This window comes from Camelus ferus, chromosome 10, assembly GCF_009834535.1.
Source record: "Camelus ferus isolate YT-003-E chromosome 10, BCGSAC_Cfer_1.0, whole genome shotgun sequence".
NCBI lineage: Eukaryota > Metazoa > Chordata > Mammalia > Artiodactyla > Camelidae > Camelus > Camelus ferus.
The window spans coordinates 8,197,299-8,213,558 of record NC_045705.1 but is presented as its reverse complement, the minus strand read 5'-3'; the positions used below and the strand labels follow the sequence as shown (position 1 = coordinate 8,213,558).

Sequence of the window (16,260 nt, the reverse complement as noted above, 5' to 3'; positions counted from 1 at the left end):
TGTCTCCGCAATGGCCCTACCTGATTCCAAACATACAGTGAACGTAGTTAAATAAAGCTCTGCGCAGCATGGTTGTGTCCACAGCCTCGTGGGTGGCCATAGTGTTATAGGTGAGATTGTAGACCATGCGGAACTTTTCATCAAGAAGATGCCCAATGTCAGAATAAAGTCTGTTCACCAGGGAGAACCCATGATTTTCCCAGGTGTAGTCCTAAAAGAATAAAAGGTATGCAATTACACAACAGCCATTCTCCATTTAAATTCCAGGTTTTTGTTAAATATAACTACCGAGGCAAGTAAGTGGGGGTATTTCACATTTGGTTCCAAATTTGTATCTTTGCTAAGAATGTTCACATCAGTTTGTAGATGGGAGGGCCATACCGTTTCCTCCATGGGTCCAGGGTTTGGCGCCTTGGTGATAAACTCTGTCGACCTCCTGTGGGCAAGTACTATGCAAACTATACCCTTATCTGGAAGGCCTGTGGGTACGCCCAGACCCAGAAGACCTTGGACTATTCCTGTGTGACAGAACCTGCTCTGTGACATGGACAGTTAGCTGATCATCTGGATCATCTGAAACAAGCCCAGGGGAGTCAGTCTTCATTCACACTGGTACCTTCTTTTCTAGTGGTGGGGGAGAGGTGGCCCTTAAGCCCATGACTACTGGTGTATGATCTTATTACAAAATGCCTTTTTATTATAAATGTGATCATATCACTCGATTTCCTACCTGCTTCTCTCCAAAAAATGAACATTATACAAGCAACCATCTAATAATGCAAGTAACCTAATAAAGCAGTTTCCTTTTGCCTTCTTAGAGGGGAAAACATTGAAACAATAATCCACCTACTGGAACATCAAACTAGACAAGGTTGAAAAGGAGGTTAAATAAAAATATTTACAGGCTCTATCAAAATGACCTATTCATTTCTTTAGAAGTCAATTTATTGACATTTCAACAACCACAGTTAAAATGATAGTATTTATCCTCCAGTTTCTCTGAATTAAAGGCATCTCATACCTGAGCTCGGAACGTTGGCAAATGCTCCTCCCCTCGTCTGGCAAAGTCTTCATACCCAAAACCGGGGTCCTCAATATAGCGGGAGACATCAGAAGTTACAATCATGTCATCCTCAAAATCTAAGGATGGTAATGAGCAATCTATGGTTAGGGACACCGTACAGAGTTAGAACAATGAATCAACTTCATTTTTCTCCACTTTCTAGCTTTAGCTTTTCCATGGAATTCCCAAAGTGACAATATTGACTTCATGGCTTAAAATTATATAACATATCTTTTGCTGATGTTCTGAATACAATTTCACTACCGAATACTGGCAATCATAACAGTTAGCTGTAGCTACGCAGGCAAAAAATTGACTAAATTGAAATATTTAAACAGTAGTAACAGAAGATCAAGACACGAGTTTTATTACTTAGAAAGAAATTGAGAAATTAATTATTTAGAAAAGGAAGATAGCACAGGCCTTTGAATATAAAGCTTAAACATTATTTTGATCTGTCTGGGGGATGGAGCAGGGTGTGAGGAAAGAGAACGGATGAAGGGGAAAGACTGCTTTAATCGAGTTTAATGTCAAGATGGAGTTTGTTAAAATTAGACAGTGTTTCATCTGAATGTATTCACAGTGAAAATTAGTTCGATAGAGTTCATTTTTGGCAGCCAGGGAGAAGGGCTGGAAAGGGCAAACAACAGAGAGGAAAGCGGACTTTTTGGTGCCACTGCTATGCTCTTAGTTGACTTGGGTGCTGGTTAAGCAGGAAGGCTGTGTGTAAAATTCATTAAGTTTTACTCCTAAGGGAGGTGAGCTTTTCTGTGTACATGAAAACAAAATACAATATATGAAGTAAACAATGTGCTGATGAGACTGTGATTAGAATACGATCAAAATGGCACTCAGGAAGATAGGAAGACTATAATAATATTTCAAGACATCTGACTTCTGTATATACCTTTTAATATTAAAAATTTACCACTGGAAAATTGTAAACACATGTTAATTTGGTTTAAAGGTAATTCTTTTACAACTTATTTTTTTTTTAAAGGTTAGTCTGTCTTTACAATTACTTTTTTCTGATTTCAACCACTAAAAGGGAATAAACAACCTTTATTTACTAACTTCTATTCTCAAAAGTGAACACGTATTTTTCAAAATAAAAGTAAAAAACAGTGTCTTCCATGCAGAGAATAATATTTTCCTAATCAGTGTTTTAATTACTGTTAAATAAATTCAGTATTTAATAAATAATGAATAAATATTAAATACATAGTTAATAAAACAATTTTGTGGTATAATAAAAATTATAATTCTTAAGTGGACAATCTTAAGAAGCTTAAAACACAAGTGAAATTATAGTAGTTAATCCAAAAGATCTGACAGAATGGCAGTACCTTCATTATCTTTAATCTTTGCTATTTCACGAAAATCCTAGCAATGAATATTCTTTTCTCACAAGTTTTAACCTTTCCTTAGGTCACTGGCATGAACTAATCAGGGGGCTTAATACAGGCAGGAAAAATCCAATGCCCAGGTTACCCAACTTAGGAAATAGCTTATTAAAATTCTTATATGACTTCATTACACATAAAGAGAAGAAACTGGTACTTGTGGAGGACTGACAATATACCCGGTCTAATGCTATGCACTTAATATCCACTTTTTCTTTATTTCTTTAATAATAATAAAAAAAGAAATATATACTAAAGAAATAAATAAACTAACTAAAACTGTTGTCAGTACTGAGTGTCAGTAACAAATACAGTGTACGTTAAGATGATGTGGAAAATTTGTAAACATTAAACTACTTGAATTGGTCTGAAGCTTTTATTTTTAATGACTTTTAATTTTATTTATTTTTATTTTTAATTTTTTTGGTGGGGAGGAGGTAATTAGGTTATTTATTTAAATGGTGGTACTGGGGATTGAACCCAGGACCTCGTGCATGCTAAGCAAGCGCTCTGCCACTGTGCTATCCCCTCCGCACCTGGTCTGAAGCTTTTAGCTAATATTTAGTTCTCTGAAGTGAAAGCTTAGGCTTCTCCTCAGCCCAGCCCCTCAACTACTTCATTGTTTCCCTGTGCTCCAGCCTCTGGGTAACTAGAAACACTTAAAAAATGGTGTTTTCAATGCACTATCTCTTAATATTTACGTATGAGGTTATGCTTTCCTTAGTTCAATCCATCACATAATAATCAACATAAATGAGCCAAAAATGTAAAATGTAGTGGCAATCACTGAGGCTGCTATGACAGGTAGGAGTCTTGTGGCTTGCAAAGTGAAGTTAAACCAAGACGAGTGAGCAATAAGGTCTATAAAACAGTTTCTCTCTTGAGGGGGTCTTTCTCCCCAACCTGTACAACCACGTGGTTTCATGTGGCTAAACACTGATCTCGGAGCTGGCTGTTACGCAGCTGATTCCTCTAACTTTGCTGATAGTTTCTGTTTTGCTTATATATACTTGCAAGTTGTCACAGGACCTTTAAACATTGAAAAATAAATAACAAAGAGTAAACCCAAATAAGGAAGACTTTATCCTACAAAGAATGTCTATTTATTCATTTTCAAATTAGGAGTCAATCAAGACTGTTTTCTTGACAGTTTTGTCCACAGAAAGTAATGTTCACAGTTCTCTCAAACAACAAATATTTTTTCCTAAATTTATCTTAAGAAGTTAAAACTTCTTAAAAAAGGAGTTAAAATTGGTACTCTGATCGACAAATCTAAAACTCCAGTTTTAATTCTATCTAAACAAATATTTCGAACTCTGGACTGAAAGGAAATGGTATTTTGTGTTTATCTGCATTCTTCTGCTCCTAAGAGGTGGCTACTAATATAATACAAATAGAAACACAGAAAATCCTATGTTACAGTAATGGAACACCATTCTAACCTGAAAAAACAAAACAAAAAACAATAAAAGCTAGTTAATTTTGTTACCAAGCGACAGAATACAACCCTTGTAGAACACCTTAAACATTTATTTTCTTCAAAAGGCTTGAAAAACTATTTTTAGAATAATCTCTACATGGAATCTGAAATGCTTTATCACACTGATCAAAGCAAGAAACTCGTTATAGGGAAAAGAAATTTCTATTTCCATTTTAAAACATGGTAAGTCTATAAAAATAACTCAATTAGCCACATCCTGAGTCATTTTTCTGTTATCTTTGTGTGACCAGCAAATTTAGTACTGGGAATGGTTAAGAGTAGATAATAAAATGATTTATTTCCTTGAATAATTCATAAATGATACAGCCTCTTCTGTTAAAATCAGAACAGAATTTTTGGCTAGGGTCTAAGACTTCCTGGTCAAAATTCACTTTAGAAAGCAGTAGTCCTTGCTCAAGGGTCCAAGAGGGTAAAGACTAGGATTCTAAAATATATTTTCAATATTAAAAAAAAAAAAAACTAAAAGAAATAAAACATTTATGTTCTTCAAGCTCTAAGGTCTTAGAGAAGCTTTAAAAAATTAATGTCTAAAAGCAAATAGATATTACCTTAATGAAAGTGTTTACATTTTAAAATATTAGTTTATCTAGAAGGTTCATCCTAGGCTCCTTACTTTCCTTTGTCCCATCTGTTTTCCCTGGATGATTTTTATAAACAATTCTTTCAATTTTAACTCCTAAATAGATGCTGATAACATCTAAAACTTTATCTTGAGCTTAAAACCCTCTTCTTCTCAACCTTATTGCTCCAAGTGTGGTGCGCAGACCACCAACACGGGCATCATCACCTGGAGGCATGAGAGAAACGTGGCTTCTCAGGTCCTGGCCCAGATGGAATGAATACAAATGTGCATTTCAGCAAGACTCTTCCATGACTCACGTGCACGTTAAAGTCTGAGAAGCACATTATTAGATGTCTCCAGGCTGGAGGTTTTAATAGACATTGCAAATCAAAATGCCCCAAATCTGGTAGGTTATGTGCTCTTTAAGGTTAGAAAGGTCATCATGATAAGGCCTTTATCTACCTAATCAGCTTCTTCCTCATGTTACCTACCTCATGAGTTACGTCCTAACAACACAGAACCACTTGCTCCTGCACCCAGCATCCTGTTTCCTTACCACAGTGCCCTGCCTCAGGCTTGGATGCTTTTACTACCAACTCCCCATCCCCCAGCCACCATCTGTCTCCCTTGCACTCAAGTTTCTTAAATTTAGCTTAGATCCCAGCAGCTGGAGGAAATCTTCCTCCAGGAACCCTTTTGTCCACTCCTCTCCGATCGTGACTGGGTTCATAGACCCTTCACACTCTGCAGTGTTATTGTAATTATTTATTTCTCTCCCACTAGCAGTGAGAGCCCCCGGAGGGCAGGAAACATGTTTTATTTTAGCCTGAAAACTGTAGTACGTACCGCACTGCTGAGACTACGTGGGGTACAATAAATGTTTGCAGTATAAATAAGTAAACCAATAATTAAAATGCTAAGCTTCTTTATTTGGGAATTCCTGCTGGTTAGAGGCTCTGAGAAATGGTTATTTAACATACTCAACATGGTAGATAAAATCTTTCACAAAAAGGATCATGGGGGGAAATGATAAAAGGAGTTCTTGATAAAACTTCTGAGAGCTACTGGTCAACACCATATTTGACATTTAACAAACAAGTTGTGGCCAATCAAAGACCCTCAGAATTTATGAGACCAACTAGCCTCACAGTTAGTCATTTTGAAACCCTCTTTTAAACTAATGAAACTCTAGTTTAAAAATAAATGTTACATAGATTGATGACTCTGAAGAGTTTAAGCTTTCAAAGTCTATTGAGTGTATGCTATTTTAGTAACATTTACTATGCAGTGTTCAATATCTTTTTCAGCCATAATTGAAAAGTTTCCCTCCTATTTCAAAGTCTCTCAGAGTATTAGGGGGAAAATGTGTTTTTAAGACTAGAGCCAAGAAGCCTAGCTTTTAATACAAAATGAATTCCTCCAAATTCAATCTAAGAAAATGACCTAAATAATATATTTTTATAAAATTCCAAAGGTTTCTCCAAAGAAACGCAAATGTGAGTGCCGTGTAATTTTAGAACTGATCTGGAAAAGCAGTGGCAAGAACACTCCTCCCACCCACTCCCCACCCACGGAAAAAGCAGTGGTATTTCTTACAAATGGCGTCTGTTGAAACAGGATTTCACTTATCATTAAAAAAAAAAATCAACCAAGGTAGGATGAATTAAATATTGCTATCTAACTTGATAAGCAACTGATCTGCTGTGAATAACATTTTATCCAGGCTACAGTATGAACTACAAAGCTGAAGCACCTCTCAACTGGATCTGAAATATATTCAAAGATGCACCAACATCAGAGGGAAGCAACAACACCAGGGTCAGGTAGAGGAGAGCAAAGTAAAAAGAACACGGGAGTAGAGTGGTTTTGACATATCCCTATGGAAAGTGCTGGAGGTGGTCTGCCAGGGTTCTAAGAACAACCAAAAGGGAAAGACGGTGAAAGAGAAAAAGCACCTGAATGAGGAAATGAATGAAAAGTATCTCCAGGGACCACATAAAGACTTTCTTTCTTCTCCTTCTCAAAGCGAGTGGTCATTTCTTCCTGAGATGCCTCTTCATCTTCCCTTTCTTCTTGAAGCCTTTTCATTCTTTCCATTAAGGCCTCTAGCTCACTTAGAGAATCTACAATCTGGAGCAAGAGAAGATAATGTTGAGTGATATTAATATTAAAAGTTGTTCCAGTAAATGTCTTCATCTCCCAATGTCATGGGCATAGTTATTAAGTTCTTAAGTGGGTTTTCCAGTAACTCCAAAGAAAATCACATAACAAAATCAAACATGTTCAGAAGTACGGTGTTTTGGCTTCAGCTATAAATATAGAAAATTTCTATGAATGGATTTACTTAATCTAGAATTCGAGAATCTGGTGTGCATTCAATTAGAGTATTGCTTAGTTTAAACAATGAGGCAGCCCTATGGTTTGTAATAAAATGTATTTGCTTTAAAAGCCTCTTTAAGACAACTCAGAAGTTTAGGTACAGGTTAAATTTTTACAGTAATAAAGATTATGCAAAATTATTTCAAACATATAATATCTTGATTAATAGATAATAAAATTCTCTAGATATTTTTAACATTATCAATGTTAAACACAAAATAGTAAAGAAAAACAGTTAAGCAGACGAACCCCAAAGTTGCCGCCTGTAAGGGACGCATTCTCTATGTTGTTGTCATTAGCGAGATCACACACGCAGAAATTGTTAACTGATATCAGCCTGAATCCATTGGAAATCTCTGGGTCTCTCTCTGGATTGATGCCACTACCAAAAACGAAGCTTGCCAAAGCATGATAGTGTGCCAGCAGGACCACAGCGTGTACCAGTTCGGGCAGGGACCAATTATTTTCTCCAGTTTTGACAAGTTTCTGAAATGAGGAAGCAAATCAGAGTAAAAGTGAAAATCAGAGAATGCTGCAAAGCAGTTTTGGAAAGGATGGAAGAGCTACAAAATTTCCTAAGTCCATTTATAGTAATAATATTTAAAATTCCCTTTAAAAATGTTTCACGTATTGAAGATACAGTTTTGGTCAACCTTAAACCTATCAAACTTGACAATATAACTACCTTGTGGCTTCCTCGAAATTTCTTACACGCACACTGGGACGTCTGCTTCTGAAGCACTTTTCCATATCATGCTATTTTAATGAGGTATTTTTGAGAATCCAAGAACACTGAGGCCTAGGGACTTTTAACGATGATCTAGCAAAACCATTCATGTTAAGGTTTTAAGGTAGAGACTCTACCTTAAAAAAAATCACATAAAAATTTCATTTGGTACGTCAATTTTTAGTTATCTTTTAGATATCTTGTCTGATGGAGAAAGAATGCACAGCAGATGATAGAAACTGTAGAACACTACCCCACATTTGAGAGAACATAAAAAAATCAAAGCACTTTTCTATATGCTATTTCACTTGACTCTCCAGATGAATGAAGGTATCATAAGTGAAGCCATTAAAATCAGGAATCCCTCCACTACCAATTCCATCTATTAATCCATCAGGGATTCTCTCCCATCAGTCTTTGTGTGTCTGTCTGTCTCTTTCTCAGTGTGTTATGTGGGTGGGCGGGGGTACGTCTCATAGCGCCCCTTCCCACCATCACAAATCTAAAACTTTCACTTGGCTCACTTCACAGCTAAAACCCCAAACCAAAAAAAAACGCCTTTGCTTTACTGTTCATTATTCAACTACATACAGATTCAATATATTACCAAATTTAATACAATATTACCAAGAGCTCAGGGGGAAAAAAAGGAAAAAATCAATCATATTCTACCACTCTGCTGTAACTTCTATATATTTTTTATTTTTATAAGCATAATTATATAATCAGACGATACATCCATTTTTCTTTGCTTTTCAAACTTGACATTTTGACATGTTCAATTTTCATAAGGCTACACTGTCTTCTGTTAATTTTTAAGCAGGGCTATATTACAGCCCAGAACTATGTCCCCATTCCCTTACTGTTGGACATTCAAATTGCTTCGAAATTTCTTTTTATGTGCTACTATAAACAGCATCTTCATGCTGTAGCTTCATTCATATTTTATAAACAATTCCTAATAGGACTTCTAAAGCAGAGGTGGCTAATATTTTTTAGGACTTTTGATAATACTGCCAAAGAGCTTCCAAAAGGATTGGTAGAATTTACAACACCCTCGTCTGTCTTTGCAGGATTATCATGAAACCTGAAAGGAGAGCCAACACTCATCCTCCCGAATCTCTCACCTTATATTAATTTCTACTTTTTTATTCATTATAGCCTGGCTTCTTTTTCAAACTCTTGAAGCTATTTTCACTAAATTCACAATGACCCCCCAATGGCCAAATCTGACTCATTCTTTTTAGTGTGTATATTGTTTGATCTCTGCATAATTTACATTTTCCTCACTTCTTCTCTTCTTGAAATGAACTTCCTTTGACCAGCAATCCTACTATTTTTTCAGTAGTGCCCTTCCTACCCTGTGACACATCTTTCTCCGTCTCCCTCCCAGCCCTCTTCTTTTCCTGTTTGCCTCCACCATGTTGGCTTGCTCTGTTCTATGTATGACCTTTCCTTGTACACTATCCCGCTGGATGGATCATTTGGTCCCTCAACTTGACCTTTGCTTATCTATAAATAATTATCCAATGTTATTGCTAATCTACCCTTTAGCTTGGGCTACGGACCTGTATTTCCTTCAGTAACTGGGCATCGTTACACGGATGTCAGAATCTTCCGATCTCAAGGCTCTGTGTGCTATCCTGCTCATGGCACTGCTTTTTGCCCAGCCAGGCCGGTGGAAGCCTTAGAGCTATTCTCCTGTCCCACCGCCTTGCTCCAGCCTCATTTCCTGCCAGTCACCAAGTTCTGCTTATTCTCATGCTGAATAATTACGTACAGTCGGCTCCCTCCTCTTTATTTCCCTGTGGCTTTAAAAAACCCAAACTTCCCAGGTGAATTACTGCAACTGTTTTATGACTGGCTTCCCTGCTTCTAGTCTGCACCATTCACAATTTACCTTCCTCATCACCAAATACGCTCGTGTTACAACTCAGGTCAATTTTCTTTAATGATTCTCAATTCTTTATCATAGTTATCGAAGCTCTTTTCATCATATAGTCTTCTGACCGTATCAGTTGGGGGGGCCCAACTCCTGATGGTATGTATACTTCTTTATAAATAAATATATTCTTATGAAATACAACATTTTATATAGATCAGTTATAGACAGGTACTGGAATACTACTATTATACAATACACAAATACAGAAATTTAGAACAATGAGATAACGACACATACAACACACACACATTTTCTAACATTTTGAAGGGTTGTCTTATTGCACCCCCCTGAACTACTGTACCTCTGGAGAGCATAACTTTCTGAAGATACAACACAAATTCTTTAATACAGTATTCATTGGGTCACATAATATGATCTCAATTCTTCCTCTCTCCCATCCTCCACCCTACATAACCATTCCTACACTTCAGTAGCTTGAAGCTGTTAGCTACTTTTTTTTTTAATATTTCACAATATTTCATACCCGACTGTCTGGAATGCCCTCCTCTACTTGAAAATTTCCACTTATTCTTTAAGACCCATCTCAAATGTTACCCCTTTTGTCAAACCTCCTGGTTCCATTCTTTTTATTCACATACCTTCATACACTATTGTGCTGTGATTATTGTCTTAATTACCTCCCTGGCTCTCCCCGCTAAGACTCCCAGCATGTTCTAGGGCAGGGTCTATCTTTTTAGACTCACCAAAGTATCTGGCACTAAGTTACTTACATGTGACAGAAAAATAATGATCAGTTCCTTTAGCTCACTACCATGTTATCAAACCAGAACACAGACCTCAGGACAGCACTGTGCTTCACAGATTCCCAGGCAGATCATAAAAATCTGAGCATATACAGATTGACAAAAGCTAAGTTTGGTTTAACCGGGCAAGTAACTAACAAAACTGTAGTTTAATAAGAGGATTAAAAAAAAACCACGCCAACGACACTTCTATGCATTAGAAACAGGCATTTGAAATACCTAAGACTCCTACCAATAATGGTTTAGATGATGACTCCTATTTATTGAATAGTGACCAGGGGCCAACCACAGTGCCAAGGACAGTGCGCAACCACCTTACCCTAGAGACATTCCACAGGTGTTCCTTCTGAAGGGCAAGGGCCCCAGTCAATCACAATTCTAGTTCTCATCTAAGTTCTAGTTTCCAGGGGCATTTCAGCATTCACACACCAGCTGGCAAATCATAGGTGTCCGCAAAATCATTTTTTTCAAAATCTTAAAATTATGAAATGTTAGAACTAGAAAAGAGCTTACAACTCATTTAATCTAAGCCTTTCATTTTGAAGAAGGGGGAACTACCAAGGCCCCCAGAAATTAACTTACTTGTGACCACAAGGTCTCAAACGTGTGGGTAACAGGGTTAGAGACTAGAACCCAGGTATCTTCTCCTGCTAATACATTTTCTTTGTTCTACCTACTGCCATAAAATAGAAAGCTTTTCTCATAGCTCCTCGCTAAAGCACTTGTACAAGCGAATTACTGATTAAAGAGGGGTATTCATTTATATTTAAATTAAACCCGCTGACTTTCTAAATTGATTTTTCTACACATATGAAGACACTATTTCTCATTTTCAAGGTTCCAATATGCAAGTATTTAAAATTAAGTCTTAAGCAAAAGACTTAACCAAAAAAAATTAACTCTTAGAATAACTAGTAAACATTTTCTTTTTTCCCCCAAAGAAACAGTACCTGAATGTGCTCTTTTGTGATCAGCCAGGGTCGGTGTGCTAACAGCTTGTTTATTTCATTCAGATTTTTCAGTCTTTGTGGTACATATTCCAAACCATTCAACCACTCAGCAATACCGCCTGTCTTTAAAAATTCATCCACATGCATGTTTATTAGGTAAGAACACTGATGTCTAGCTGCAGCCTAAAATACAAAGAAAAGAGTTAGTGGATAAAACTGTCATGGTAAGTCTTACTCTACTATTACCAAACCAATAATTTAGATGGAGTTAGTAATTTTTATAGCTAATCATTCTTTCCTACAGCATCTTCCTCCTGAAACTTCCATCACAATGCTGTCATAGATTCTTGAATCGATACATAAAGCTGGTACAAGCAAATGCCACATGAAGCCAATTACCTCCTCATCCAGAAGTCGGTGCGGTTAAATCTAAGACCCACTTACTGGTTATGCTAAAGAAATGCATGTTCATTTCATTATGGTAAATGATATCAACTGTATTCTATTCAAAACATAATAAAATCTCACTAACTTGTATTGCACCAATGCAGAATGCATGCTAACCTGAATATTTCTCTTACTCCCTTTGAGATAATTGTGAATCAGCCTTCTCTGTGCCCATTATCCAATGGAGATAAAACTGGAACTCACTGACCCTTTCCTGCTTACGCCAGCCAGAATCAGCCTTGATAATGACAACGGGGAAACCCATGCACAGCGGACTTTTCCACCTCTCACGTCCTCAGGGCTGCTTCTCAGTCCAATAGCATTGTTTTATTCTACTTTCTGCATCTTATTTCTCTGTGACTATTCTAGGTCAGCTTTCAGCCTTAACTGTCGTCAAAATCTTATGCTGAAGAATCTTGCTCGAATTCATTGTTTAATAAAACACGGAATGCGCCCTTTTCTTGTGGTTGTTTAAAACTTCAGAGAGCGCATAAACAAATAAACTTGATAGAAACCGACCCCGGTCTGGCTTTGCTAGCTCTGCTAGCCCAGCTGTTCCGCTAACCTCTCCCAATATAGCGCTTGAATCTCATCCTTCTTCCTCTTTTTCTCAGCAATGGTCCAACTGTAGCAGTTTCTACCCTTGTTTTTCTTTTTTTTCTTTCCTTTTTTTGGGGGGGTGGGGGTGGGGAGGGGAGCAGTAATTAGACTGATTGATTAACTGATTGATTGATTTAACGGAGGTGATGGGGATTGAACCCAGGACCTCATGGATGCTAGGCACGCAGTCTACCACTGAGCTCTACCCTCCCCCAACCCGGTTTCTACCTTTCTTATTCCTGCTGTCTATCATTCCACCTCATAATTCTCTTCCCTCCAAACACTAACTAGATAACTAGTTTATACCAAGTATTAAACCGAGAAGTATTATAATTCATTTAAGAATTCTCCTCTTATCCAGAGTCTTGTTTGGTGCTGGTTGACAGGTTCCTCTTATTTGGCCAAATTAGTGATATTCTTCACAGACCGAATGACTAAATACAATGTCACAAGCTTGTTTTATAGGAATCATAAAAGCAAGCTATCAGGAGCCCAAATAAAACCTGTGGATACTAGGGACGTTACTTTGGACCCTATGAGCATCTTTAATCGTAAGACATTAAATGTGGAAAATGATTCTACTGATAAATGAGAAACATGTTAGTACATTAAGTGACTTAAGGCGTTCAAAAGGCATCCCATGGACTTGGGATCCAAAAGGCCACCAGCTTCTTCAGTTCTTATTTCTATTAAGTATTCTAGCTCCACACACACGCGTACGATACTAGGAGGGAGAAGGACAAAGGGAGGACGGCGCGACACGAGCACGGGACACCGGGGACGCCGCGCACCATGATGGCGATGTAGTGCCGGTGCGGCAGAGGGAGCGGGCCGTCCATGCGCAGCATGTAGAACTGGCTCCTCAGGAAAGACTCCAGGTACTGCGTGTGCAGACTCATGACCTGGGTGATGTTGTCCAGGCGCCCGGAAGTCGAGTATTCTTCCACAAGAAAGTTAGTGCGTTCATCCACCGTGTTTGCTTGGACAACCTTCCAACCAAGAAACACAAGGCAAGATCGCGATTAAACACGCCCTTGGGTTTACTTACGGTATGCCACTACTGAAGCCAACAAATGTTCTTTTGATGTTCACAGACAGTGAGATTATGTGGTTGCTCATATTAGAAACAGAAATTAAAAAGAAAGCACCATTTAAAAAGAAAGCACCATTCATTTTTGGCTCTGGGATTACAATTTATTAAACAACAAATGTCAAATTAGCAAACATTTTATACACACAGTTATGAAATTGGAGAAAAGAAGCTCCCATCTGCTTTGTCAGGCATGTAAGGCAAAATTTCCAGAGCCTGCTTCCTTGGCCATTGTCACACCAATTTGTGGTGAGGCAAACGCGGTGGCATATGATTACATATATTGGCAACTTTATCTCAATAGCCTATGAGGCTACTTAATCACATTTATCTTAAGATGAATACTTTCAGTCTGATCTTTTGCTTGTTGTTTTTTAGGGGAGGGGGGAGATAATTAGGTTTGTTTGTTTATTTATTTATTTATTTATTTATTTATTTATTTATTTATTTTAACGGAGGTACTGAGGTTTGAACCCAGGACCTCGTGCATGCTAAGCACGTGCTCTACTACTGAGCTATACCCTTCTCCCTGCTGTTTTTCTTATTCAACATAAAAAAATAAAAAAATAAAAAAATAAAAGCCTTCTGAAGCCTTTTTAGGGACAAAGAAAAATATGGTAATTTGTAGAAAGTGTTAATTGAAAAATTAGTAACAACAACAGAATTCTTATTTTGAGCCTAACATATTAATTTCTAAAACCAAGGGAAGTTATTAAAATGGACATGCTGCATCAGAGAGCATCGAAAGAGCTTTCTCAAAAATAGACTATTTATGTATAGCTTTATAAACAATGACAGCTTGGGCATCATACCAAGAATTGGCTCTGAAGGTGTTAAGAGCTCATTAGCACCTTTTAGAAGGACCCAGCTCTGCGGGAATTCATGGACGTCAGATGCATATTTCCAGAACTGGTTCATTACTTATTGGTATCTTAGAATTAGAGTTCTAGACTTAAGAAGGATATGTTCTTTATTTTATATAAGGAAACAGATTCAAGATTAAATTCAAGCTCCTACATCTATTTAATAGCAGAGCCCAGTCTAACATCTAGATCTCCTGAAGCCCAGACTAATGGTCTTTTCAAAGATCACACACTACTGTTAAGAGACTCTGTTTAAATCTTATGGTTCCTGGGGAAAGGGGGTGGGAAGGCATAAATTTGGGAGTTTGAGATTTACAAATCTTAGCCACTATATATAAAAATAGATTTAAAAAAGGTTTCTTCTGTATAGCACAGGGAACTATGTTCAATATCTTGTAATAACCTTTAATGAAAAAGTATATGCAAATGAATATATGTATGTAGATGCATGACTGGGACATTGTGCTGTACACCAGAGATTGACACATTGTAACTGATGGTACTTCAATAAAAAAAAATTTTTTTAATTTCAAAAGAAAATAAAAAAAGACACTCTGTTTACTCTTCAAGTCTGTTTTCACAGTCTCTTCTGAAAATAAGAACAAATTACACAAAGTCACTATTGACTGAGGAAAATTTAATCCCGAAGGAAATATAACGTTCAGAACATGTAAACTGTGAGGAAATGTTAATGACAATGGTGTAAAAAAGAGACAATTCCACTTCAGTTCATTATAAAGCCAAGTATATTTCCTTTTGCCCATCTCCCGCCAGTTTGTCAACTACAGGGACCAAGATGATAGTTAAAAACATAATAGGATCAAGATAAACTATATATAATTAGGGACAGAATATTTGCTGTTTTTGTTTTGTTTTCCAGCAGAAGTTTCTTCTGTTTAACTGATGCCTAAAATACATTAGATTCATATGATGCAACAGAGCCTGAAAACAGCAGTTGCTCCTGCAAACCAGATTACCTTCAGATATACACTGTGTGAGCGACTGTGTTTCAGGAAGTCGTTATGTATCTGAGGCAATCACCCCTCTAAGAGCAGCCCTGTGCTATATGAGGAAAACAGGACAAACATAGCAGTTTCTCTAATGCATGGTCACCACCTAGGCCAGCTGCAGTCCCTGAGCTCCTGAAACTGTTAACTCTAGAGTTTTATGCAAATGGTAAGGTCACTAAAAAGGCAAAATGAACACGATGGAACTGCTGACTCTGGCACTGACTGGGCATGTATTATTCAAATTCTCTTCATCCCTTCTTTTAAGACAATGTTGGCACATAATAAGCATTCTATAAATATGTGTTGACTAATTTCTGAACGGTATAGGAATAATGTTGGTGCTTTAAGATAAAGGATATCTTTGCAGCCAATAATAAATCAGTATATATAACCATAGTCAATATGAATCAATGACTCCTCGAAGCAGAGAACAACTCAATTAGTGGTCCTTAAACTTTTCTTAGCCCAAGCATAGAGGCATCCAGGAATCTACTGGTCCTAAACATTGCTGTGGTCTTTCAGATAGATGTATACCCACAAAACAGGCACACAAGTCCTATATTGATTATAATGCCCTTTGTGTCATCTTATCATCTTTCTGCCTTGCATTCCCATCTTAAGTCCCCACTCTCATCAGAGGTGCAGCTTGTAGTGGAGATTCTGTGACATTCTGTCCCATCAGAGACTTAGAACCAAACGAAAAGGGAACTACCCGTGATAGAACATCATGTTTTCTCTAATAGGTTTAGTTGGGAAACTCACTCTTTCATTTCAAAATGTCTTTTCTTAACATTAATGTAACTGATAATCACTATGAAACATTGGTCATTTTAAAACCTTAAACCTTCAGGTTAATATTAAGTTTTATGACTGTTAGCAGCTTTGTCCATAAAAGTTATATTTGAAATAAAATACGGTAAAATGTAATTTTTTTTAACCATGCGGTACTACCTAAC

At 37.2% G+C, this 16,260-nt stretch overlaps 1 protein-coding gene across 2 annotated transcripts in view; it reads right to left on the bottom strand.

Annotated features, from left to right (window-relative positions):
• The window catches only part of SESN3 (sestrin 3), a 70,263-nt gene that overhangs the window by 12,652 nt on the left and 41,351 nt on the right, over window positions 1-16,260 (bottom strand). The window contains exons 3-8 of one of the 2 annotated variants that reach the window (XM_032488298.1): window positions 13,133-13,330; window positions 11,295-11,477; window positions 7,158-7,394; window positions 6,485-6,659; window positions 1,022-1,161; window positions 21-211 (exon numbers count right to left, since the gene is read on the bottom strand). In XM_032488298.1, coding sequence (XP_032344189.1) covers window positions 21-211; window positions 1,022-1,161; window positions 6,485-6,659; window positions 7,158-7,394; window positions 11,295-11,477; window positions 13,133-13,330 — 1,124 coding nt within the window. The remainder of the gene's footprint in view (window positions 1-20; window positions 212-1,021; window positions 1,162-6,484; window positions 6,660-7,157; window positions 7,395-11,294; window positions 11,478-13,132; window positions 13,331-16,260) is intronic. The other variant, XM_032488299.1, reaches the window with a different exon arrangement.